This window comes from Protopterus annectens, chromosome 2.part1, assembly GCF_019279795.1.
Source record: "Protopterus annectens isolate FY-2018-M chromosome 2.part1, PAN1.0, whole genome shotgun sequence".
NCBI classification, from domain to species: domain Eukaryota; kingdom Metazoa; phylum Chordata; order Ceratodontiformes; family Protopteridae; genus Protopterus; species Protopterus annectens.
In genome coordinates, this window is record NC_056729.1 from 1,438,661,744 (window position 1) to 1,438,687,240 (window position 25,497).

Below are 25,497 nucleotides of genomic sequence, written 5' to 3' on the forward strand. Positions count from 1 at the left end.
GGCTTCATTCCAGCAAAGTGAAGAACTGCCACTGTCATCCCTGTGCACAAAGGTGGTGCCACTACTGATCCTAGAAACTATCGCCCCATTAGCATTGGCAATCTCCAAGCACTTGACCTCACCCAGTTCGGATTCGTCAAGGGCAGATCTTGCCTGTTGAACCTGGTTGACTTTTTTGAGACTGTCACCAAGGCACTGGATGAGGGAAAGCCAGTACATACAGCTTACCTTGATTTGGCTAAAGCTTTTGACACAATCCCCCACTCGGGCATCAGCAAAAAGCTAACATAACTTGGCGAAAATCCCTATGTCATCAGGTGGGTGGTCACCTGGCTGAATGATAGGACCCACAGGGTCAAAATTGGTGCCATTAACTCCGACAACAGATCTGTCACTAGTGGTGTCCCCCAGGGATCTGTCCTGAGACCCTTATTGTTTGGCATCTACTTCTCAAGGTCTAGGCAAAGAAAAAGGCCTGTGGCTAACCAAGTTTGCGGACAACTGTAAGTTGGGTGCTGTCATTGACTCTCCAAATCATGTTAACATACTCCAAGAGGGTCTCGCAGCAACAAATAACTGGTGCCAAAGTAATGGCCTTAACTTAAATGCAAAAAAAATATTGTTATACCATTCGGCAAAAACACGGTCCATACTGATTACCACATGCTTCTTAAGACAGAAGTGGCAAACTTCACAACACCCACTCAGATGGACAATAGAGGTATGACTGTTGAATCCTACACAAATGCACTTTATAAGCACTTATATGAGTGCATGGATCGTGCTATCCCTAACAGAACCAAGATGCTATCCTCCAAAAAAGGAAGCCAATCTGGTGGTCCCCTGCCATAAATAAATTCTACAATAGAAGGAAGAAACTGTTGCAAAAAAGAGTAAAATCCCATGATTGGAGGAACTCCCTGGTCAGCCTCAGTAAGAAGCTGAGATCCCTCATAAAATCCTCCAAAGCTAGTTACAAAAACAAAATCGCTACTGATTCTAAAGACAACCACAAAGCATTCTATAGTTATGTCAAGAATCTCAATGGCACCACTCAGATCTGCTCTGAGTTACAGCACAATGGCACTAAATATACAGAACCAACTGATATTGCCAACATCCTGGCAGATAGGTTCAGTGCTAACTTTACCCCCTCTCACCCCCTAAAGGGCTCATCTCTATACCAGAAGAATGCAAAGTTCCTGTAATCACGGTGGCACAGGTAAAAAAATACACTCTCCAAAGCCAAGAACACAGCATCCATGGGACGTGACAACATCCCAGGCTACATTCTACACGAACTAAAGAACAAACTGGCACCCCACCCAGGTACCATGTTCAATCATAGCCTCACTTCAGGCTTTGTGCCCACTGAATAGCGCACAGCGACAGTTATCCCACTCCACAAAGGGGGAGCCACCATGGACCCCGGGAACTACCGCTCCATTAGCCTGATGAGCCTGGTCTGCAAGGCCATTGAACGTATCATCATGGAACTTATAAACAAAGACATTGGTAATCTCCAAACTCTGGACCCCACCCAGTTTGGGTTTGTAAAAGGGAGATCATGTCCCCTAAACCTGATGGACTTCTTTGAAGCAGTCACCAAAGCCGGAGACGAGGGTAAGGTGGTTTACACAGCCTATCTAGATCTCGCCAAGGCTTTCGACACCAGCCCCACTCTGGAATTATAGATAAACTCACTAAACTAGGTATAAATCCCTATGTCACAAGATGGGTTGCCAACTGGCTCACTGATAGAACCCACACTGTGAAAGTAGCAGACTCCAAATACGACTTCAGACCAGTGACAAGTGGAGTACCACAGGGTTCAGTCCTGGGTCCTCTCCTGTTTGGTATCGACTTCTCTTAAGTACAAGCTAACACAAGGTCTTTGGCTAATGAAGTTCGCAGATAACTGCAAACTGGGAGCGATAATCAAAACTCTTAACAATGTGGACGTCCTACAAAAGGGCCTCACTGAAACAGATGCCTGGTGTCAAAGCCATGGCCTCAAGCTCAATGCCAAAAAGTGCATTGTCACCCCCTTTGATAAAAACTCTGTACCCATGAACTACCACACAGACGGTAGTCTACTTAACAACGAAAGTATGATAAGAGACCTTGGGACACAGGTGGACAGTAGTCTCTCCTTTGATAATCACATCGGCACAGTAGTCAGGAAATTCTTCTATGTGGCACACCTCATCACAAAAGGTTTCTCATCCAGGAAAAAAAGAGGTCACTGTTCCCCTCTACTCATCACTCATTAGACCCATTATAGAGTACAACGCCCCTTTTGGTATGTACCTCACAAGACATCTACAACAACTGGAAAGGCCTCAGAAATACCTCACAAAGAGGATTACCGGTGTCAAACAGATGCCCTTCGCAGACCGTCTCAAAAAACTCCAGCTTTACTCCGTTGTATATTGCCTACTCAGAGGCGATCTCTGCCTAACATACAAAGCTATGTCAAACCCAGAGCAGTGGGACATGCTCCACTTAAAGAAATCCCAATCCCTCTGAGCTACATGCTCTAGGGACCTAAACCTTGTCACCACAATAAGCAGAACATGCTGGAGGGATAGATTCCTGTCCCAGAGACTTCCCATACTGTGGAACAAACTACCCATCTATATCAAACAAATCTCCTCGTTAGCACTCTTCAAGAAAAATCTTGATGACTGGATGGGAAATAGGAAATTCACCCTGGGGATCACTTCTGTGGCTCTGCTCGACAGAGGCACAGGAAAATAATGTTCTTGGGTGGCAAAAGTCAGGGTACCTTTTTGGCTAGGTTTATACAGGCCCTAGGACCAATAGCCTAGTACCTACCTATGAACCTATTAACGGCAACCCCCTAAGCACACAACCTGTGGTGAGAGACCTGGGTACACAAGTTGACAACAATCTCACATTTGACCGTCATGTAGCGACACTGGTCAGAAAAGACTTTTACTTGGTTCATCTCATAAGTAAAGGGATTGCATCCAAAAAAAAGAGGTTATTACCTCTCTGTACTCCTCCCTCATTAGGCCAATAATTGAGTACAATGCCCCGTTTTGTATGTACCTCTCCAAACACCTGCACTAACTGGAAAGGCCACAAAAATACCTCACAAAGAGAATCCATGGCCTCCAACATCTGTCCTATGTGGACAGGCTCAAATCACTATCACTCTACTCTGTATCATACAGATTGCTCAGAGATAATCTGTGTCTCGCCTACAAGGCAATCTCAGACAAACATATAACAAAATAACAAGATTTGCCAGCAACCTCTCATACAAATCTCGCCACTGCTTTGCTCTAAAACAACTCCAGTGGCTTGAATTCCCCCAACTACTGCCCCTATCCCAGCTAAAAATCACTCAATCTTTTCTAAATAAAATCTCAGCCTGTCCTTCCCTCTTCTCTCTAGTATCCCTCGACACTCCTACTCATATTATCCATAGCTCCGATCAACACCTTCCTGACATATACAAACCTAACAAAAACATAGGTAAAGCACTTTACAGAAGTACAGTGTCCCATTATTCGAAATATCGAGTACACTAACAGCTTCAAAAAATAACTGAAAAACTACCTTGCAAATGCAAGCTCCCATCCATGCCAGGACTCTACCTAACCCTCTCCCCTCTATCCACCTCTCTTTACCCTAAAACATATATCTTTTATGTATATAGACTGAATAAATTCGATTAGGCCAAAGAGAAGCCATCAGCTGTTTCACTGTACATATATTTTATGTAAATAGCAACACTTCTATGCTATATTGCCTATCTAGACTGCTTTCTGTAATACAATGTGATGCCAACGTGGATATTAACTTGTTTGCTCTAGACTTACATAGGTATTTCATCTTCTGTTACTTTCTCAAGTCTATCTCTGTTCTTTATTACATGCCATTTTAAATTGTATAAACTTTCTATGTAACTGTTAATTGTTAATTTGTACAGTCTTGAATTTTTGTAATTTTTTGCATATTTTGCAGCTTTTCTCCTTGGGTCTCCAGTGAAAATGGGCCTTTGACTCGGACTAACCCGGTTAACAAATGACAAATAAATAAATAAATAAATAAATAAATTTACTAAGATGAATGTCAGTAACAAGAAAAATGGGTGACACATGGCAAAATTGACAATGACAGGAAATAAAATAAAATCCTTTAAAGGAGTGCTTACTTTCTTTGGAAGGTGAGTCTTTGCCTCTTGTGACAGCAGAGAATTTAAAAAGAGCTAAAGGACTTATCAAGTCCATTGTTTCCCAAACACTGGACATCACTGAAGACACCTAAAAAGACAAAATATATTTAGCATTACTGTTCACTTCAGCAGCATGTTTAAAGAGCCCTTGCCGCTAATAGTTTATGCTTAACATAAGAATTAAAGTTTCTGTTTTGCAAGCAAACTTATGAATTGCAACCTGGAAACTGTTGGAGTTTTTATTCCTGAGTGAATGAGATGAAATGTACTACTGGTACAAACACATTTTGAGAAGCTTACAAAGATAGGGTATAATATATCATAGAACATACACAAAACAGAACAGAATGTTAGTTTCTGATGCCTTTCTGAACAGTTTAAAATTTCGAATGATATAATTTTTCAATTAAGGAACAGTATAATTCCAAGCTGTTTCTGATGACTTGTTTGAAGCTAACAAAACACAGCACTGTACTGAACAATGGGTCAGATTAGTGAGGTATAATGTGGTACAATGATCTCCTTGGAGTGACGACATATCTGTTAGAATTAGATGGCTAAGAATAAGTTTTTCTAACTTTGGCAGATAGACACTGTACAACATTACAACTGTTCATCACTGTCCCTCGTCTTTAATAATGGTGAAGTTTTTTGATTATCTTGCCATTTGTTTTGCAATCATAACTTATGCCTTTTTTGCCAATTCTGATGATACTACATTTACTAAAGAAGAGGCATTAGTACTGTCTTGGAGAACATCATTTTTTGCTGAGGTTAATATGTTAGCTAGTTTAGCTGGTTTGCAGCTTCTATTATATTCAGTTATCCAAAGCTCATTTCTCACATGAAGAACTGCCCTCAAGTAAAGCTCAGTTGGGCACCACTGTTAACCCCCACAGGAACAGAAAGGTAACATCCCAGTCTGACTAGTTGTACTTTGCTGCTTAATCACTGTTTTATCCTTACAGCCATAAGTAGGTCATCTACCACACTCTGCAGTTCCCAAATTGCCACCCCTCCCCTCAACTCAAACAAAAAAAAGAAAGAAAGAAAAAAAAAGCCCTTCTGCACAGTTACCTGTAAAATATCAAGCTTCTTGCTGCTACTGTAACAAGCAGCTTGTCCCAGTTACTAATTACACTGTGTGCTTCACTACTTTAGCTATCAAAGCAGATGCAGTATGCAGTAGTTTTTTTCAGCTTCATAAATCAGTGGCAGTACTGTACTCTCACATAATAGGCACTTGCAGATCATGCCCTCTAACAGCTTGTGTCTGGGGAAGTTTCCCCTTTCACCACAATCTAGTTACAGTTCTGTTTATTCCCAGTGAATTACACAAGGTTTTATATTTAGTGTTTTTAATCTGGCAGTTTTTCCCTTATGAGGAATACTGTCAAATGTCTTAAGATCAGGATAAGCAGTATGCACTGTGAGTTCTCATCAAATACTGCTACTATGTCTTTAAAAGGTAGCTCTCTCATCAAGTAATCTACATTATTCCACATCTAAGAGAAGGATGTCCCCTTTGTCATTTTAGATTAGCTCCATTATGACCGTCACCTTGATTTTACAGTCACTACTGGTCAGGATGAAGGATCTAAAGTTGGTTGAGACTATGAACCCCTACCCACTATTTTATGAAGTGGTATCACTAAAGTATTCTTCTTTTGGCTTCCAAGGTTGATTTGGCAGTTGACACAGGGGGTTAATGCTGTGGATTGTAATTCCTGTGGTGCAGAGTTCGAACCATCATGACTGAGTTTTAGTCCATATGGGTGTGAATGATCTGAGAAATATCTCCTTGGACTATATAAAGTCAGACATGATGGACATCTCTGAATACATGTCGCAGCCTGATATGAGCCTCACATTGAGAAGCATTCTGCCCTCACCAAGAATGATACCCCAATACAAACAGAAAATGACTGACTTCAATAATTGCCTTCCAAGGGGATACAGTAACTGTCAGCCTGGGACAATATGACCGAAAAAACATTCAGCTTTGCCACAGATGGTCTGCACCTGTTGCTGCTAGGCTTTCAAATACTGGCCAAGGGATTAGCCACCCCCACAGTGTCTGTTTTTAGGCAGTGCCAAACCAACAGACCTACTAACTGAACAATTTATTTTAATGCCAAGCTAAAGGTACTACTGCTCAGTGCCAGGAGTCTTAACAAGAAAATGCACTCCCTGGAAGCTTTCCATGCCTTTTAGAATGCTGACATCTGTGCAGTTACAGAGACATGGTTCAAGGCTCTGGAAAGCACCCCAGCAGTGCAAGCCTACAATGCCTATCACACATTCAGACAACCCTCTGAAAAGGAAAAAAATGAAATAAGGAGGTGTTTCCATTTACATAAAAAGCAATCAAACCTCTAAATTGATCAAGCAGGATGACTCACTTGAGCTACTCCATGTCCAGCTGATCACAGGCAAAATCCCCCACCATATCATTTTCAGCTACAGATCCCCAACCATGAAACATGAAATCCATTCCACATACCTGAAGTTATCAGAATCACTTACCATTCAGCCCAACACACTATTCATGGGTGAATTTAATTACCCCTGCATAAACTGGGAAATATATATAACCACTGACATGCAGGGTCAGAGATATGACCATTAACATGCAGGGTCAGAGATTCCCGGACTTTGTCAATGCAAATGCACTGGAACAGCTGGTCTGCACTTCCACTAGGGGTTCAAATATCCTTGACATAGTACTCATAAAAATGGGGGAGCATTTACGCCCCCCCCAGTGTAATGTTCTCATTGGCAAGATCAGATCATAAATCAGTCTCCTTTGAAATAAATGAAACAGTAGTACCCCCATCAAACCCTAAAACCCTAAAGAATTTCTCCAAAGAAAATTACCTCCTATTAAGTGATAGCATAAGTAACCCTGAAAACATGGAGGTCTATGCAGACGTATACATAAAAACAGCAGTACCTGACAGAACTAAACCCAAGTCTAGCCGGAAAAACAAGGCACCCTGGTGGACCCCTGGCATAAGACTATACAACAGAAGGAAGAAATTCCTGTCTAGAAGTAAATGGGAGGGAGCACAACAGGGAAAACAATAACTCATTAGTACAACAGGCAAATCAGAGAACTAGTCAAGTCTTCAAAAGCTAAATATGAGACTAAAATGGCCTCCCAAGCAAACGATAACCACAAAGCATGCTTTAGTTATGTCCAAAATCTTAAAGGAAACACTCAACAATGGGCTGAGTTGGCTGTAGATGGCACTACCTATATTCAGCCAGAAGAAATGGCAAACCTGCTGGTTCATAAATTCTTCTCAAATCTCACTCCCCCATCACCTCCGTTCACTCTCCATAAAATTCCTTTGCCAGTTATCTCAAAACAAAAGGCTGTCACTGCACTCTCTAAAGCTAGAAACATGGCATCAATGGGCCCTGATGAAATCCCTGGGTGCCTATTTAAACAACTTGAAACATGACCTAGCAGACCCACTCAGTTCTCTATTTAACCACTGTCTCCAGACAGGCTTTGTCCCAGTAGTGGAGAACAAAAACAATCATTCCTCTGCACAAGGAGGGACCATCAACTGACCTAGGAAACTACTGACCCATAAGTCTAACTAGCCTCATATGCAAGGCTATGGAAATGATAATCATGGACCTGATTAGCAATGACATAGGAAATCTCCTGACTCTAGACCCACCCGACATTGGCTTCATCAACAGCAAGTTCTGTCTGCTCAGTCTGGTGGACTTCTTTGAGAAGATCACCAATGCCATGGATGAGAGTAAGATAGTGCACACCGCCTACCTTGACCTGGCCAAGGCATATGACACAATACCCCACCCAAAGAGTAAAATGTTCACACAGAGAAACCAATTTGTAAAAACTACAAGAAAAAACTTGAAGCCATATAGCTGAAACACTTGATGTCTTCAAGGGGTTAATAGGATGCCCTTTTTATTGGTTTGGTTGTTAGTACTATGCACTAAATTCTGTCACATACAGGCTCCTTCGAGGAGATTTGTGCCTAGTCTTCAGCTCCATCAATGACCCTACTCTGCTCAACGTTTTGCAACAATGACCGAATAACAGCATCACAAGCACCTTTGTTATGGACTTTAACATCTACTGACACATAAATATAACTGGCTAGCATGTTGAATTTCTAACCAGCATATTGCTTATTTACTGAATAAACTAATTTTACACAAAGCAATGTGACACATTTTCTATCGTTTAAATTAATCTAGATGATTTAATGGGTAGTGATAAAGTCAACCCTAGGGTACACAATGTAGCACTTTTTAAAGGAGGAGTCCAAATTATTCCTAATATATTGGACTAAGCTGTCTAAAAGGTTCTCAATGGTGTCCCAGACTGCATGTCCAGTATACACCAGTGAACATATGGACATATGAAATGGAATCATGGATTATGACAACAAGCTGCAAACTGGCATCTAGAACATTACACACAGGTAGTAAACTGAAAACTGGAATCTAGAACATCATGGGCAGGTAGTAAACTGAAAACTGGTATCCAGAACATTAAGTGCAAGTTGAGCTATGGTAATATAACCCTGCTGCTCTGCTTACTCATTTTCTAAGTAGACCCTCCCATTACCAAACACACATGCAAATGCAACCACAACAGAATGATAACCACAGTTCTAAACACAGAAAGATGCACACCCATGAAAACTGATCAAGGTATTTTGCAGTGAATGTAAACTATTATCTATATGGGTAACAATTTTACACTCATCTGCACAGAGAATGTTATTTGATCTTTTAAAGGCATATTTCACTTTGTAACTTGTAACACACCAGCACTGGTACTTCTCCATTGTCTTTGTTTGGTCAGGGGGAAGTTTCTTTACTCACCAGTGGGAGTGGGGAGTACTGAGCTGCCTGTTTGTCCTCAGAGGAGTGGTTTAAGACAGTAACTTGTAGTTCAGTGGCCATTTTGGGTCATTTCCTGCCTTTTCTAGCCCCCTGCTATAAAGCACGCTTTAGCGTGATTTAGCGCGGAGTTGCAACTAGAGCAGCATCGGGCAGCGCCGGTTTAACAAGGTTAAACTTTTTCTGGCTCCATAAAGTCTGTTCTTCATTTTTTCCCTTAGAACTGCTGTACTAGTAACCTAAACAGTGTATCCCTTGACTAAAAAGCGCAGCACTTGTTCCTAAAAGTGTTTTTTTTTTTCTCAAAAAAAAAGCTCAGCACTTGTCACTTCTATATTATACAAAGTCCCTCACTTGCAAACCCACCCCCCAGGAGTACCCACTTCCTTACTAAATCCTCTCTTATTCAGTCTCATACCTAACTTCTTAATTTTTCTAGCATGTCGAAGGGCCAGATGCTGGCGTCCTCTCCTGCCCAGTTGGTGAATCTGGGAATATTGAGGCAATGTTACAATTGCCTCATGTACACAGACAACCCTCTCCTCCTCCCACATAACACAAATACTTGCGAGAGATGCAGCTATTTAGCCAAACTGGAGGCTGAGCTCTCTCAACTCAGGACTGGCAAGACCAGACAGGAGGAGAAGGCAACTACACACACCACAAAACCAGCCTCACATAATGCTACCACACCACTGAATCAAACACATAAACACACAAAGACATACTCTGAGGCACTGAGTAAAAATTTACCTAAACAGCAGAGGCCTCCAAAGCAGACACCCAAACAACTGCTACCTCAAGACACCCCACAAGCAACACATAAACCACAAAATAAGTGTGCAAAGCAGTCACAGCCCTTAAGGCCAAATACAACACCAAACATACTTGTCATAGGTGACTCCATAGTCAGACACACTGACGTCCCACTCACGAGGCTGAACAAGGAGAGGGTCACAGTAAGCTGCCTATCGAGCGCTAGAATCCGCCACATAACACAAGCACTGGGGTCACTCCACAGCAAGTACAAATATGACACAGTCATTGTCCATGCTGGTGTGAACGACCTGAGACGTACCTCCCTGGACTACATGAAAAGAGACATAGAGGAGCTCTCTGATTATGTATCCCAGACAGGTATGAACATGACCCTGAGCAGTATCCTTTCTTCACCAAGAATGATGCCACAATATAGAGACAAGATGATCAGCTTTAACAATTGGCTTAATGTCTGGTGTCATTCAAAGGGGATCCAATGTCTGTCTGCCTGGGATGACATGCTTGACAAGCCACGCTGCTTCGCAAGGGACGGCTTGCACCTGTCACCCCTGGGATTCCGGATATTGGCTAAGGCTCTTGCCACCCCCATAGTGCCTTTTTTAGGCAAGGTTCAAATTCTAAACCTACCACCCTAGAAAACAAAAATGGGAAGAAACTGAGGGTAATGCTGCTCAATGCCAGAAGTCTAAATCTAAAAATGCACGCACTCGAGGCCCTTCTCAGTATGGAGAACATCGATGTCTGTGCTGTAACTGAAACCTGGTTCAAGGCTCCTGAGAGCACCCCGGCACTATTAGGTTTTACCTCATATCATGCGTTCCGGCCTCAAAACCCAGACCACACCACAAAAGGAGGGGGTGTATCCATATTCATAAAGGATACCCACACCTCCAGGTTGGTGGCAATGCACCTAAGCTTCGGAAACCATCCAGGTGCAACTAACCATAGGCAAAACTGCTCTACAAATTGTAGCATGCTACAGGCCACCCTCTCAAACTCAGGAACCCCACACAGCCTTCCTGAAGACACTGGAGGGTATAAATGTATCTCCAAACACCATCATATTGGGTGACTTCAACTACCAGAATACAGACTGGGAACATTACTCAAGCCCTAACTTTCTAGCCCAACGGTTCCTGGAGTTCATAAATTCAAATGCCATGGAACAGCTAGTCACTGTTCCCACGAGAGGAGAAAATATACTAGATCTCATTATCACAAACATGGGGACAAAATGCTCCACACCGAAGTATATCCCTCATTGGTGAGATCTGATCATAAACTAATCTCACTGGAAATCCACATCCCGCCCCCACCCCAAACAAAAAAGACCATAGTGAAGAACTTCTCTAAAGCAAACTTCACACTACTCAAGACTGGTGTGGTATCCTTCAAGGCCCCTGAGCCAGTGGAAACCACAACCCAAGCTGCGGAAGCCCTTACAAATGCCTTCTATGAACACCTCCAGGACTGCATGGATCAGGCAATCCCAAATAAAACCAAGACTCTTTCCACAAAGGGCAAACGTCCAGTCTGGTGGACCCCAGCCATTAGCAAACTTTACAATAAGAGGAGAAAGCTATTATATGATAGAACAAAATCCATAAAAGGGAAGTCACCCCTGATCATTATTAGTAAAAAAATACGAGCACTCATAAAATCAACTAAGGCCAATTTTGAGAGAAAAATTGCCATGGATTCAAAGGACAATCATAAGGCCTTTTTCAGCTATGTTAGGAACCTGGGTGGAAACTCCCAGATATGCTCAGAATTAGTCCAAAATGATACAAAAATCACTGAACCCACAGACATTGCCAACATACGGGCAGACAGGTTCAGTGCAAACTTCACTCCCCTCTCCCCCCCAAAGGAGAGATAACTATCCCAGCAGAGTGTAGCCTCCCAGACATCTCAAATGCACAGGTGAAAGCTGCTCTCTCTAAAGCTAAAAACACAGCATCAATGGGACCGGATGGTGTCCCGGCTGTGTGCTACACGAGCTAAATGAGGAATTAAACCCGCACATAAGGCAGCTGTTTAATCTCAGCCTTACCACAGGATACGTGCCCAAGGAGTGGTGTACGGCAACTGTGGTCCCACTCCACAAAGGCGGTGCCCTCTACGGACCCTGGTAATTACCGCTCCATAAGCTTAACAAGTCTGCAAAGCTATGGAGAGGATCATAATGGAGCTCATAAACAAAGATATAGGGGACTTGCAGACATTGGACCCGACCCAGTTTGGCTTCGTCAAGGGCAGATCATGCCTTTTGAACTTGGTCGACTTCTTCGAAACAGTCACCAAGGCCATTGATGAGGGAAAGGCAGTCCATACAGCCTACCTTGACCTTGCAAAGGCTTTCGACACAATACCCCACTCGGGTATTGTAGAAAAACTTACCAGCTTAAATGTAAACCCATATGTCACAAGATGGGTTGCAAACTGGCTTAAGGACAGAACCCACAGGGTTAGAGTTGCTGGCACTATGTCAGACTCCAAGCCGGTCACAAGTGGTGTCCCACAGGGCTCGGTCCTTGGCCCCCTATTGTTCGGCATCTACTTCTCAGAAGTACAGACCAACATGGGAGGACTTTGGCTGACAAAGTTTGCAAATGACTGCAAACTGGGCACCATAGTGGAAAGTGCATCGGACACGGATATCCTTCAGAAGGGACTCACGGAAACAGATAGCTGGTGCCAGAGCCATGGCCTGAAGTTAAACGCCAAAAAATGTATAGTCATACCCTTCGGGAAAAACAAGGTAACCCCAAGCTACCATATAGGTGGCAATCCACTAAGCACAGAAGAGGTTATCAGGGACCTGGGGACCCAGGTTGACAGTGGCCTTTCTTTTGACACTCACGTTGCTAAAGTGGTTAGAAAGACCTTCTACATTGCCTACCTGATCATGAAGGGATTCACATCCAGATCTAGTGAGGTCATTGTTCCCCTGTACTCTTCACTTATCAGACCAATGATCGAGCACAATGCCCCATTTGGGATGTATCTCACCCGACATCTGCAGCAATTGGAGAGACCCCAAAAGTTCCTCACCAAAAGGATAAAGGGACTCCAAAATCTGTCATATGCTGCCAGATTGAAGAAACTCCAGCTCTATTCAGTCGCATACCGTCTGCTCAGAGGTGACATGTGCCTGACATACAAGGCCATGTCCAACCCGGAATTAATGGACATGCTCCACCTCAAAAAATCCAAATCCACCAAAACCACTAGAGCAAGCGACTTAAACCTTAGCACAAATATAAATAGGACGTGCTGGAGGGATAGATTTATCACTCAGAGACTCCCTATGCTGTGGAATAAAATCCCGGTCCATGTGAGGCAGAGCACCTCGCTGGCTCTGTTCAAGAGAAATCTTGACCTGTGGATGGGAGATCGTAGGTTTACCCCGGGAATCATCTCTGTGTCACTGCTGGACAGAGGCACAACAAACTAATGGGCACAGTATTTTTTCATATAAGGGGTGGCGTAAGCCACAAAACTTTGGGCTAGGCTTATAAATGCCTTACGGCAGATAGCCTAGTATAAACCTATGAACCTATGAACCTAATCCCAAACTGATTTGAAAAGACATGTAGCCATTTTCCTACCGTTAATTTCCACTAAGGAATTCATTTCCCATATTTCAGACCCCTGACCTTTTTTTCAGTCTTTCTCCAGTTTGTACAAAAGTTACTGATTGCAGACATTGACATGTAAAGCTGTCAAAATATTTCACACAAAAATATAATCAAAACCAAGTGTGGAAGCCAGTATAAGGAATGCAGACACGTTAAACAGCTTATATGGTTCTAACAATCAGATTACACCCCTCTTAAGTGCAGTCATGTTTGAAATGCCTACTGCTACTTACCCGGTGCTGTCTGGGAAGTGTTTCTGGAAGAAACAAGATAATGAACAACAAATCAGCCACCACGAACAGCAAAGCTAGCAGTGCTGGGCGAACATAAAACAGCTCCTCCTTTGAAGACATTACTGCAAAATAAGCACCTATCATAGGTCCCAATGTGAAGCCAAGAGAAAAAGCAACACCAATCATTGCCTGCAAAACCAGAAACCAAAACAAAATGTCACTTAAATACATTTTTTTATTTTTGTTGTTCATCAACAATAAAAAATGATAACATACTGCTTCAAGCATTCTGTTACATCTGCACCATCAGCATGATTCCAGTAATAACACTAATTCTTTAATTAACTAAAATTAACCGCACTCAAAAAATGAACGAAGAGAAGAAATTTTAACTAAGAAATGAACTTCGTGGCAATAACAGCATTCAAAGAATAGTAAATCACACCAACAACTCTTGTAGTACTTTAGTGCTTTTGTCTTATTTATGATCAAGACTTCTTCAGAAATACATGTTTCATAACTGGCAGTTATGAAACATGTATTTCTGAAGAAGTCTTGATCATAAATAAGACAAAAGCACTAAAGTACTACAAGAGTTATTGGTGTGATTTACTATTCTTTGAATGCTGTTATTGTCACTAATTCTTTAATATAGCCATCTCCAGGGCTGTTGCTATATTAAGAGTCCTGAAGCAGATGACTAAATACATTGCACACAACAAGCTGCCTATGTTTAGAAATATTTATTTGTTACTGTCTACTAGTTTCTAATATATAATTTTTAGTGGTTTTCAAGGGACTAAGACTTAACTATTAAACCAGTATGCTTAAGGTACAAAGAGGAAGATCCTTGTAAATGTACTTACCATAATGATACAGCTGAAGGAATGGGGTCATCCTCTGTAACATGGAAGAGTAAAGCTGTGGGTATTAGGATTGTGCAGAACTCTAAACTTTCCCTCACTGCTTTGAATATCCTCTTATTCGAAGACAGACCATGGTAATATAAAAATGCACATATAGGTTCACAGGTGGGTACTAGGCTAATGGCCCTGGAGCCTTTACAAGCCTAGTCCATAGAAGTGCCCTGGCATTGTGCCGCCCGACGTTAGTTCCCAGTACCTCTATCAAGTAGAGCCACTGGAGTTTTCCCCGGGGTGAACTTTCTATTTCCCATCCACTCATCAAGAGGGTCTATATTAGAACACCTTAAAACTTTGAATGTTCGAATATCGACCCCTATTCAGTGAATGCTTAAAATATCGAACATGCAGAACAACAAATCTTTGTCCAGGGAAAAAATTTGCTGTTCCGAAACACATACACACAACGGGTGACCTAATAGTTAAGGTGTTTGCCTTACAAACACAAGGTGCGGGGTTTGAGTCTCACAAGGGATAGTTGGCTAGGCTTAAAATGGCTCTCAAGGGCAGTTAGCTTAGTACTAACTTATGAACCTATGAACTTATGGACAAGCACACCAAACAAACAGCAATCCACACAAATACACTTAAAATCTTACATCTAACCCTACACTAAACTGTATATACATTACTATCTATCCACTTACCTTAACCCAAACCCTAACCCTCAGGTCTGTCACTATTACACATTCACCTCACCCGTGCCCTAACCCTAACTCACCTACCCCGCCCTAACCCTCACATCCACACAATTGCACACTTACCTGACCCGCGCCCTAACCCTAACTCATCTAACCCGTGCCCTAACCCTCACGTCCAGACAATCGCACACTTACCTGATCCCGACCCGTAACTTTCCACCATACTGCTGAAAATAGCAAAGCCACAGAAATGGCCAACCGAATTCTTTCCCTAGGAAGAAATTCGGTGTTCTGCAGCTTTGCTATTTTCAGCATTCACTGAATAGGGGTCGATATTAGAACACTGGAAGTTTCCAGACTTCGATGTTCTAATATAGACCCCATCAAGATTTCTCTTGAAGAGGGCCAATGAGGTGCTCTGCTTGACATGTATGGGAAGTCTATTCCAGAGCATGGCCAGTCTCTTGGTTATGAACCTGTTCCTCCAGCATGTTCTGTTGATTGTGGTAATGAGGTTGAGGTTTCTGGAGGGTGTGGTGCAGAGGGATTGGGATTTCTTTAGATGTAGCACTTCTAACAGAGCTGGATCAGATATGGCTTTGTAAGTCAAGCAGAGATCGCCTCTTAGTAGACGATATGAGACATATAATAGCTGGAGTTTTTTGAGTCTGTCCATGTAGAACATGTGTTTAAGGCCTAGGATCCTCTTCACGAGGTACTTTTGTGGCCTTTCCAGCTGTTGCATGTGTTTAGTGAGGTACATGCCAAATGGGGTATTACACTCGATGACTGGCCTAATGAGGGAAGAGTAGAGAGAGATGATTACCTCTTTCTTCCTGGGAGCAAAACCCTTGGTAATGAGATGTGCCACATAGAAGGACTTTCTGACCACAGTGGCAATGTGGTGGTCGAAGGAGAGGTTGCTATCAACATGTGTCCCCAGATCTCTTATAACGACTTCAGTGTTCAGTGGGCTCCCATCGATGTGGTAATTAGTGGGAACTGAGTTTTTACCAAAGGGGATGACGCATTTTTTTGGCATTAAGCTTAAGGCCATGGTTTCGACACCAGTCATTGGTCTCACTGAGGCCTTTCTGTAGGATGTCTACATCACTTGGGGAGTCAATAATGGCTCCCAGCTTGCAGTAGTCTGTGAACTTGGTCAGCCTGAGTCCCTCCGTGTTGGTCTGGACTTCTGAGAAGTAGATGCCAAACAGGAGAGGACCCAGGACCAATCCCTGTGGGACTCCACTCATGACTGGACGGCAGTCTGACTTGGGGTCCACTACTTCCACACTGTGGGTTCTATCTGTGAGCCAATTTGCAACCCACCTAGTGATATAAGGGTTGATGCCTAGTTTGGTGAGTTTATCAATAATTCCTGAGTGGGAAATGGCAGCAAAGGCCTTGGCCAAATCGAGGTAAGCTGTATGAACTGCCTTGCCTTCATCTTCAGCTCTGGTGACTGACTCAAAAAAGTCAACCAGGCTGAGCAGGCATGATCTACCTTTCACAAAACTAAATTGTGTAGGATATAGAGTCTGGAGATTCCCTATATCCTTGTCAATCAGGTCCATGATGATGAGCTCCATAGCCTTACATACCAGACTCTTCAGGTTAATGGGGAGATAATTCCCAGGGTCTGTAGTCGCTCCCCCTTTATGGAGAGGGATGACTTTAGCAGTGCGCCATTCGGTAGGGACAAAGCCTGACGTGAGGCTGTGATTGAACATGGCACATAGACGTGGTGCCAGTTCACTTTGTAGTTCATGCAGAACATATCCAGGGACATTGTCAGGTCCCATGGAAGCTGTATTCTTGGCCTTGGACAATGCAGCTTACCTTTTGGCAAAGCATCGAGGTCTGTCAATCATGTCATCCCAAGCAGACAGATACTGGATCCCCTTAGAATGACACCAGAAACTTAGCCAATTGTTGAAGTCAAACATTTTCTACTTGTACTGCGGTATCATTCTAGGAGATGGTAGGATGCTGCTCAGGGCTAGGGTCATACCTGCCTAGGCCACATAATCTGAGAGTTCCTACATGTCTCTTTTCATGCAGTCCAGGGAGATGATCTCATGTCATTCACACCCACATGGACAGTGACAGAGTCATACTCGTACTTGTTGTGGAGTGATCTGAGTGCGTGTGTTATGTGTTTAATTCTAGCACCTGATAGACAGCTGACTGCTACCTTCTCCTTATTCAACCTAGTAAGTGGGACATTAGTGTGCCTCACTATCAAGTCACCTATGGTTAGTGTATTGGGCAAGCTGTTTTGCCTTAGGGGCTTAGGTTGAGGGTACACTGTGTAGGTCAGCTATGTGTCTTGTGCTTTGTGCTGTGTTGTGGCGGTCAAGTGAGTTTCTGCCTTGGAGGTCTCTGCTGTTTGGGTTGATTTCTATCAAGAGCCTCTGCAAAGGTGGATATGTGGTTTGTGTTTTTATGTGAGAGCTGTGATGGTGAGTGTTCTGGAGGGCTATGTGTTCCATGTGATGTGGTGCAGGTGTTGACCTTCTCTTGCATAGCTATTCCGGCCTTGGCTTTAGAGTGCATGGCTTCCAATCTGGATATATAAGTGCATCTCTCACAAGTCTGAGTGTTGGGAGATAAGAGGAGAGGGTTGTCTGTGTACATGAGGCAGCTGGTACACTGCCTCAGAATGCCCAAGTTCACCAGGTTAATAGGAGAAAGCACAGGGAACTGACCTTTAGAAATGCCAGGAGGCATGGTCATTATTACTAAGGACTGGAGCTGTTTCTTTATATATTCCTTTTACAGGAACAAATGCCACTCAAGGTGTCTTAGTCTGTATACAGCACTGCCAAACACTTGATGGGAAACTAATACGTAAACCCTGAAAATTTAAGGGTGAAGTATTTAGGCAGATATTCTGAAGTTAGAATGAAATCAGGCAGTACTTACTGAAAAATAAAGAATTAGCTTGTCAAGAATGATGAAAAGAGGGGAGTCACATGAACGGCTACTGCCTGGCTACTACTAATGCTGGTCTCACCACAGTTTCACTCCTTTGCTTCTTCTCTCACCAGAAGCAAAATGTTAGCACCAATCCCAAGAAGAGAAGCAGGCCACAGCCTGTTTGTTGATCCACAGTCTTGTCCTACATGATGCAAGGGTCTGCAGGCTTGTAGCCTTTTTCTGGTAGATGCCTTGAATAGCAACCAAACCAGTCAGGTACATTAAGCACAGACACACACTTTCCAACCAGACACACACTCTCCAACCAGAAAGAGCCAGGAATCAATGCACTCTGCTCCTACTCTCACCAAGATCAGAATGTAAACACAGATTCCAAGCTGTCACCTATAAAGCAGTCATTAAGCTTTCTGGTGATCAGCAGTCTCCAGGAAATAATGTAACTGCTCTTCTTCTCTCACCAGGAGAAAAGAGAAGCACTAATCCCAAGATGACTACTGAGAGGCAGAATGTGGGCTCTCCAATAACTGGTGGTCTTGCAAAAGATGTTAAAGGTAGGATGAAAAAAATGGTTTATCCTAAACACTGCAGTGTGCACTAGAGGAGTTAGATGTGAAAGTAGGTATAACTTAAATGTTAACTGTCTAAAAAGTTACATTTTAGTGGAGAGTCACTATTTTTGAAACAGCAAGATAGACTGAAAGGGCTGGTCACTTTCGTATTCTGGTACTATGGAAGACAGTAGGATGGCCAATAAATTAAAAAGTTAAAGGGGAGTGATTTCACAAAATGATAATTTTGTGCTTACTCACACCAGCCAATAAAAGCAGAGAGGAATATATGGTCAAATTAACATAAGGAGCAGGCAACTAAAAAGACAGTGGTGTTAAAGAACACAACAGTAACTGGGTGGGAAAAATTTCTGTCTGACTCACAAGAGAATAAAACCATCTCCTTCAAAGCAGGGAAGATGTTTAGTGCATAACTTTCCTATTTTTATGAGTGAATTCATCTACTGTAACATGCAGGACAGAATCCCAAGGTACTCCTAATTAGTCAACCCTAGGTCATCATATCCTTGATAATGAATAGTTGTGTAAAATCTTACCATAACCATAGATGTCCTTCTATTCCATGTTGTAGTATTCCAAACCCTTGGGTTTTCCTCTCGTGCTACCCGAATGTCAGGCCAGTATATAAAGGCTTCTAGTCACTGCAGGGTATATGGGATGTCTGACGTTGGCTAAGGGAACATGGGCCATATAAGTAACGTCTGCACATACCAGACCTCAGAACTGAGCGCCCCAGTTGGACCCCAGTACAGGATAACTGTATAAGTCCAGTGCCATATCAGAAGGGTCAGTTTAGTGAAAGAAGAGGGAAGGAATACTGCAGCATGGAAGAGAAGGACATCTACGGTTATGGTAAGATTTTACACAACTATTCTATGTCCTTCTGTTCCCATGTTGCAGTATTCCAAACCCTTGGGTGAGTGCCAAAGCTCAGAAGGAAGGAGAGGGTGGAGGCTTTGAACTATTTTCTATGAATCCATGAAGGATTTCCCTGGCATCTCCAGCCCTGGATTTGGAAATGTGATCCAATTTATAATGTTTGGTAAAGGTGTGGACAGAGGTCCATGTAGCTGCCTCTAAAATGGTGGCATTGTCTAGTTCTTTAAAAAAAAGCTCCAGATGAAGCCATAGCCCTAGTGCAGTGTGCCTTAATCTTAGACCCTATGGATTTCCCATGGTATGCATAGCAGAAGGAAACTGCCCTGGAAATCCAGGCAGAAATTGTCTGTTTTATCACTGCTTTCCCCAGAGCCCTAGGATGAAAGGATTTAAACAATTGTTTTTTTTTCTGATAGACTTCGTCTTATCAAGGTAAAACCTAAGCTGCCTATGCACATCAAGGGAACGTAAGACTCTCTCACTGTCATTCGGGGGATGGGCAAAGAAGGTGGGAAGGTGAATAGCTTGGTTTAAGAATAGTTCATTGACCACCTTGGGAATGAAGGAAGGGTTCGTCCTAAGGGTTACCCTGTCCTTATGGAAAGCGAGGAAAGGGGGAATAGCCATGAGGGCCTATAACTCTGACACTCTTCTAGTTGATGCCAAGGCTACAAAGAGAATTGTTTTCCAAGTGCAGTGTTTTAGAGAGGCCTTAAAAGTTGGTTCAAAGGGGGCCACTGTGAGCTTCTCCAAAACATAATTCAGGTCCCATGGTGGTGGGACTGGTTTCCTTGGGGCCTGGGTTGCAGCACTCCCTTTAGAAATAACTTTGCAGGCAATTGAGATGCCAAAGGAGGGTCCAGAGGCATGTGATACCCCACCACTGGCAACAGTAATCAAGGAGCCTCAATCCTCACCACTAGCACCAGTGGTAGACATACACTGGGAAGGATGACAAGTATATACACACACAGTATTTCCAGATGCAACTCTCTGCACCAAGTGCAATTTGCCTTAAGAGCACACAGAGACCACAGTCAGTCTAGGGATGGTTTCTCCCTCTTTCTCCACATACCCAATAAGATTCCCCACTGGCACAGCTACAGAGTTGAGATCTTGGCTGAGTGGCTAAGCCAAGATCTCCAGCACCCTCTCTGTCCAACCAGTGCTTTGTGTCCCTGCCAAAGTAGCTGACACACACACTCTTTGAGATTTGATTTATCTACACACACACACACACACACACACACACACACACACACACACACACACACACACACACACACACACACACACACACACACACACACACACACACACACACACACACACACACACACACACACAAACACACAAAGGAAAGGCTGGCACAGGTTTACTAGCTATACCCCCTTCTGCCCAGACTATAAGGTAGTTATTACTGCCACCAGCCATTCCTTACCAGCTACTTTAAGGCCCTTAACAAAGGGAGTCAAACCTTACTGTGTAATATTACTATTAATACAAATGGTAGTTTGACCAAAAGCAAGGCTATTAGGAGTGGTCCAAAGTGTCACCAAATAAGTATGCAAGTACTCTCAGAACTTAAATATGTCTCACAAATATCAGCCACAATGAAAGGTTTAAATATATTTAATTATAAATAATAAAAGAACAAGAAAATATTCAGTATATAATCACAGTTACATCAGAGTTCAAAATCACAGGAAATATTAAAAACAATATTGCAGGACAGTCTCAAATAAATAAAGAAAACATCTAAGCTATACTTCACTATATTCCTCACTGTATCTAAGAGAAATTACTGTACCCTAGTTAACTTACAGAGCAAGTAGGCAGATGTGGTGAGTGGATGTTCTTGTCAGGTCAAAGACCAAGTACAAAATGCTCCGTCTCTCTCTCAGTGTGTTCTTAAATTAATATTTCAAATATTATGGCTGGGGGCAGCTTGCAGCACAACATCACTTCTTGTCATCTGACCTAAGTTCGTAGGCTCACAACCACTGATGCAGCTGTAGCACTTAGCATCTACCTGTGTAGAAACATAGACCTCAGATCTTTTGGCAAATGGTGGAAATCGTAAAATAATTTATATTCTTCCACATTTAAAGACAATACAAAAAAATTCTAATTCTAGACATTATGTCTCCTGTTACACTGAAACTGAAAGACAACATCTCTTTTTATGGCCTAGCCATCAATTAATTCAATCTCAACTATTCTTCTGAAGTTAACGTCTTGTGTTGCAGTCTCCATTGTTACAATACATACATCTAAAAAGTTACAATAGTGTATATACATTTCTGATCAGTACTTTGCAAAATATCTTTTCAGCATACGTCTGTAAAATATGACATACAGTACTAATACATCTGTGACACAAGCATCTTACATGAAGAATGCTGACATTCACGAATGATACATAACCATTTACAAAATTCCAGACAGCTGTGCTGGCAGTATCTCCCTTTTGTTACACTTCTATATAAATCATGTTAATATTCAAAAATGACATATAATTATTTACAAAACTTCCAGATAGCTGGGCTGTCAGTATCTCCTTTTGTTACATTTCACCCCCCCTCCCCGAGGACTCAAGCTAGTTTTTCAAGTGACCCTTGAGAAACAATGCTTGAGATGGTTGAACCTATCTGGGAATACCTTACCCCATTCCCCATCTTGAGAGCCCATCTGCTTTGGCATTGCTAACCTCACTGCGCTGCTGCACTGTCATATCATATACCTGCAACCCTAGGCTCCACGACGGTAATTTGGAATTTGGCTGGCTGGCTCCCTGTAGCCATAGATAGGTTCATAGGTTGGTACTATCGACCCTAGGGCCTATACAAGCCTAGCTATAACAATTCTCTGGCTATTTCTTCCCACACTATTTACTTTCCTGGACCCCTATCTAGCAGGGCGACTGACGTGATCCCCGGGGTGAATTTCCTTTCTCCCATCCAATCGTCAAGGCTCCTTTTGAAGAGGGCCAAAGAGGCGCTCTGCTTGACATGTATGGGCAGTCTATTCCAGAGTCTGGGGAGTCTCTGGATCAGGAACCTATCCCTCCAGCATGTTTTGTTTATTGTGATGCCAAGGTTTAGATCTCTGGAGCGTGTGGCTCTGAGGGATTGGGATTTCTTTAAGCGTAGCATGTCCAACAGCTCTGGGTTTGACATGGCCTTTTATGTTAAGGAGAGATCACCTCTGAGTAGACGATATGCGACAGAGTATAGCTGGAGTTTTTTAAGGTGGTCAGCATAGGTTCATAGGTTAGTACTAAGCTAATTGCCCTTGCGAGCCATTTTAAGCCTAGCCAATTATCCCTTGAGACTCAAACCCTGCACCTTGTGTTTGTAAGGCAAACACCTTTGCCATTAAGCCACCCTCCATCTGCTTTAGGCCTGTGATTCTTTTAGTGAGGTATTTCTGCGGCCTTTCCAGTTGTTGCAGATGTCTTGAGAGGTACATAACAAATGGGGCATTGTATTCTATAATGGGTCTAATGAGGGATGAGTACAGTGGGACAATGACCTCCTTTTTTCTGGATGAAAAGCCCTTAATGATGAAGTGTTCCACATAAAAGGATTTCCTAACTGTTGTGGCGATGTGGTTATCGAAGGTGAGACCACTGTCCACCTGTGTCCCTAAGTCTTTTATCACACTTTCGGTGTTTAGTGTACCGCCACCTATGTGGTAATTCAAGGGTACATGTTTTTTCCCGAAGGGGATAAAGTACAGGTGTGTACACTTACCATAAATGTAGATGTTCGAGTGTATTCACTGTTGCAGTCATTACATTTGGGTTATCTGCTTGCAGGTAGCCCTCAGTCGGCCTGATTAACAAAGTCTTGGGTCCTATGTTGGTTGCTGTCCCTTCTTCTATGACGTCAGGTCGCCAGGGGTATAAAACATGCAGCCGACGCCATTACATCAGTTTTTCTTTCCACAGATGTCAGGTGCCCCCCTAATGGGAAGCAATTAAATATAAAAGTACAATGATATACCTCCAACAAAAAATCAAATACACCAAAAAGCTTTTAAGCATAGTAAAGGAAAGTAGAGGTATAACCAAAAGACGTTAGGGGGCTGGAGGGAGGCTAACCAGGACTGCAACAGTGAATACACTCTAACATCTACATTTATGATAAGAGTACACAACTGTACTATGTTCTTCGTGTTTCACTGTTGCAGTCATTACATTTGGGTAGATTCCCAAAGCTATGGTTGGGAGGAGGAATTTAAATAGCATTAGGACCAGCTATAAGGCCCTGCAAGACTGCAGTGGCAAAGCCAGCTCTGGATTTAAAGAAAATTGGCAAATGATAATGCTTGGTGAAGGTATGTACAGAACTTCAGGTAGCAGCTTCAAGGATGTCCCTGATAGGTACGCCTCTAAAAAAGGCTGTAGAGGTAGATGCAGCCCTGGTGGAGTGAGGTCTGATCCCCTGGGGGATATGTTTTCCATGGTACTTATAGCATAAATGAATACAATGGCCTATCCATTTAGAAATGGTTTGCTTTGAAATAGCCTTCCCCTCTGCCCCTGCAGCAAATGCCACCAGCAGTTGTTCAGATTTCCTTTGAGGTTTAGTCCTGTCCAAGTAGAATCTAAGTTGTCTGTGCACATCTAAGCTCCGTTCCCCTTTGTTCTGTGGATTGGGAAAGAAGGTTGGCAAATGAATGGACTAATTAAGAGCCACACTGGATAGCACCTTGGGCATGAAGGATGGATTGGTTCTGAGGGACACCCTGTCCGCATAAAAGATGATGAAAGGCTCCACTGCCATAAGGGTCTGTAATTCAGGCACCCTTCTAGCTGAAGTGATTGCTAAAAGGAAAGCTGTTTTCCAAGAAAGAAATTTTAAGTCGGCAGTAGCAGCTGGCTCAAAAGGAGGTAGAGTGAGTTTCTCAAAAACAAAGTTAAGGTCCCAGGCTGGGGTTGGAGCTCTCCTGGGTGGTTTCAAATTTTTGCCCCTCTGAGGAACTGCTTGAGCAGTGGATGAGAGAAGAGGGGAGGTTCTGTGTTATAATGAGCTGAAATGGCTGAGGCATGGATTTTAATGGAGGAAAAAGACAGGCCCTTGTGAAGCATCTCAGTTAAGTATTGTAAAATCTGAAGTAAATTGGGCGCTGCTATGCTCAACCCTTGAGACTGGTTCCAAGCAGAGAATCTTTTCCATTTTTCAGCATAAGATTTTCTAGTACTAGGCCTTCTTCCCTCTAAACTGATATCCATCGCAAGTTTACTGAGGGGATGGTTAAGGAGAGATTAGGTAATTAGCCAGGCTGCAAGGTTCAGTGTTAGAAGCTGAGGGTGCAGAATCTGGTTCTCCTGCTGGGACAACAGGGAAGGAGTCTGAGGCAGGTGCCATGGGGATAACCGTGACACACTGCGCAGGAGGGGGTACCAGTGTTGGCGTGGCCAGTCTGGAGCAATCAAAATCATCCTTGGTTTGTCCTGTTTGATTTTTAGTAGTACTTTGGAGAGCAGAGGCAGAGGTGGGGGGGGCATAGACTGATAGGGTTTTCCAGCTGAAGGACAAAGCATCCACTTTCCAGGCTTGTTTGTGGGGAGTCCTTGTGCAAAAGTTGTCCAATTGGTAGTTCTGGGAAAAGGCAAATGGGTCTATATCTGGGCTCCCCCCCATTTGCTTGTCAACATGTTGAAAATCCTTGGTTCCAGTTTCCACTCATGTGGGTCCATGAGGTTTCTGCTTAGTCTGTCTGCCAGTGTATTTAATTTTCCTGGCAGGAATTGAGCTTGAAGGTGCACTTGGTAGCTCAA

The 25,497-nt window shown here is 42.9% G+C and overlaps 1 protein-coding gene across 1 annotated transcript in view; it reads right to left on the bottom strand.

The window, feature by feature from the left end:
• MFSD10 (major facilitator superfamily domain containing 10) overlaps positions 1–25,497 on the bottom strand; it is a 1,679,282-nt gene that overhangs the window by 838,206 nt on the left and 815,579 nt on the right. The window contains exons 6-7 of the mRNA XM_044062919.1: positions 13,755–13,943; positions 4,187–4,295 (exon numbers count right to left, since the gene is read on the bottom strand). Of these exons, the coding sequence (XP_043918854.1) occupies positions 4,187–4,295; positions 13,755–13,943 (298 nt within the window). The remainder of the gene's footprint in view (positions 1–4,186; positions 4,296–13,754; positions 13,944–25,497) is intronic.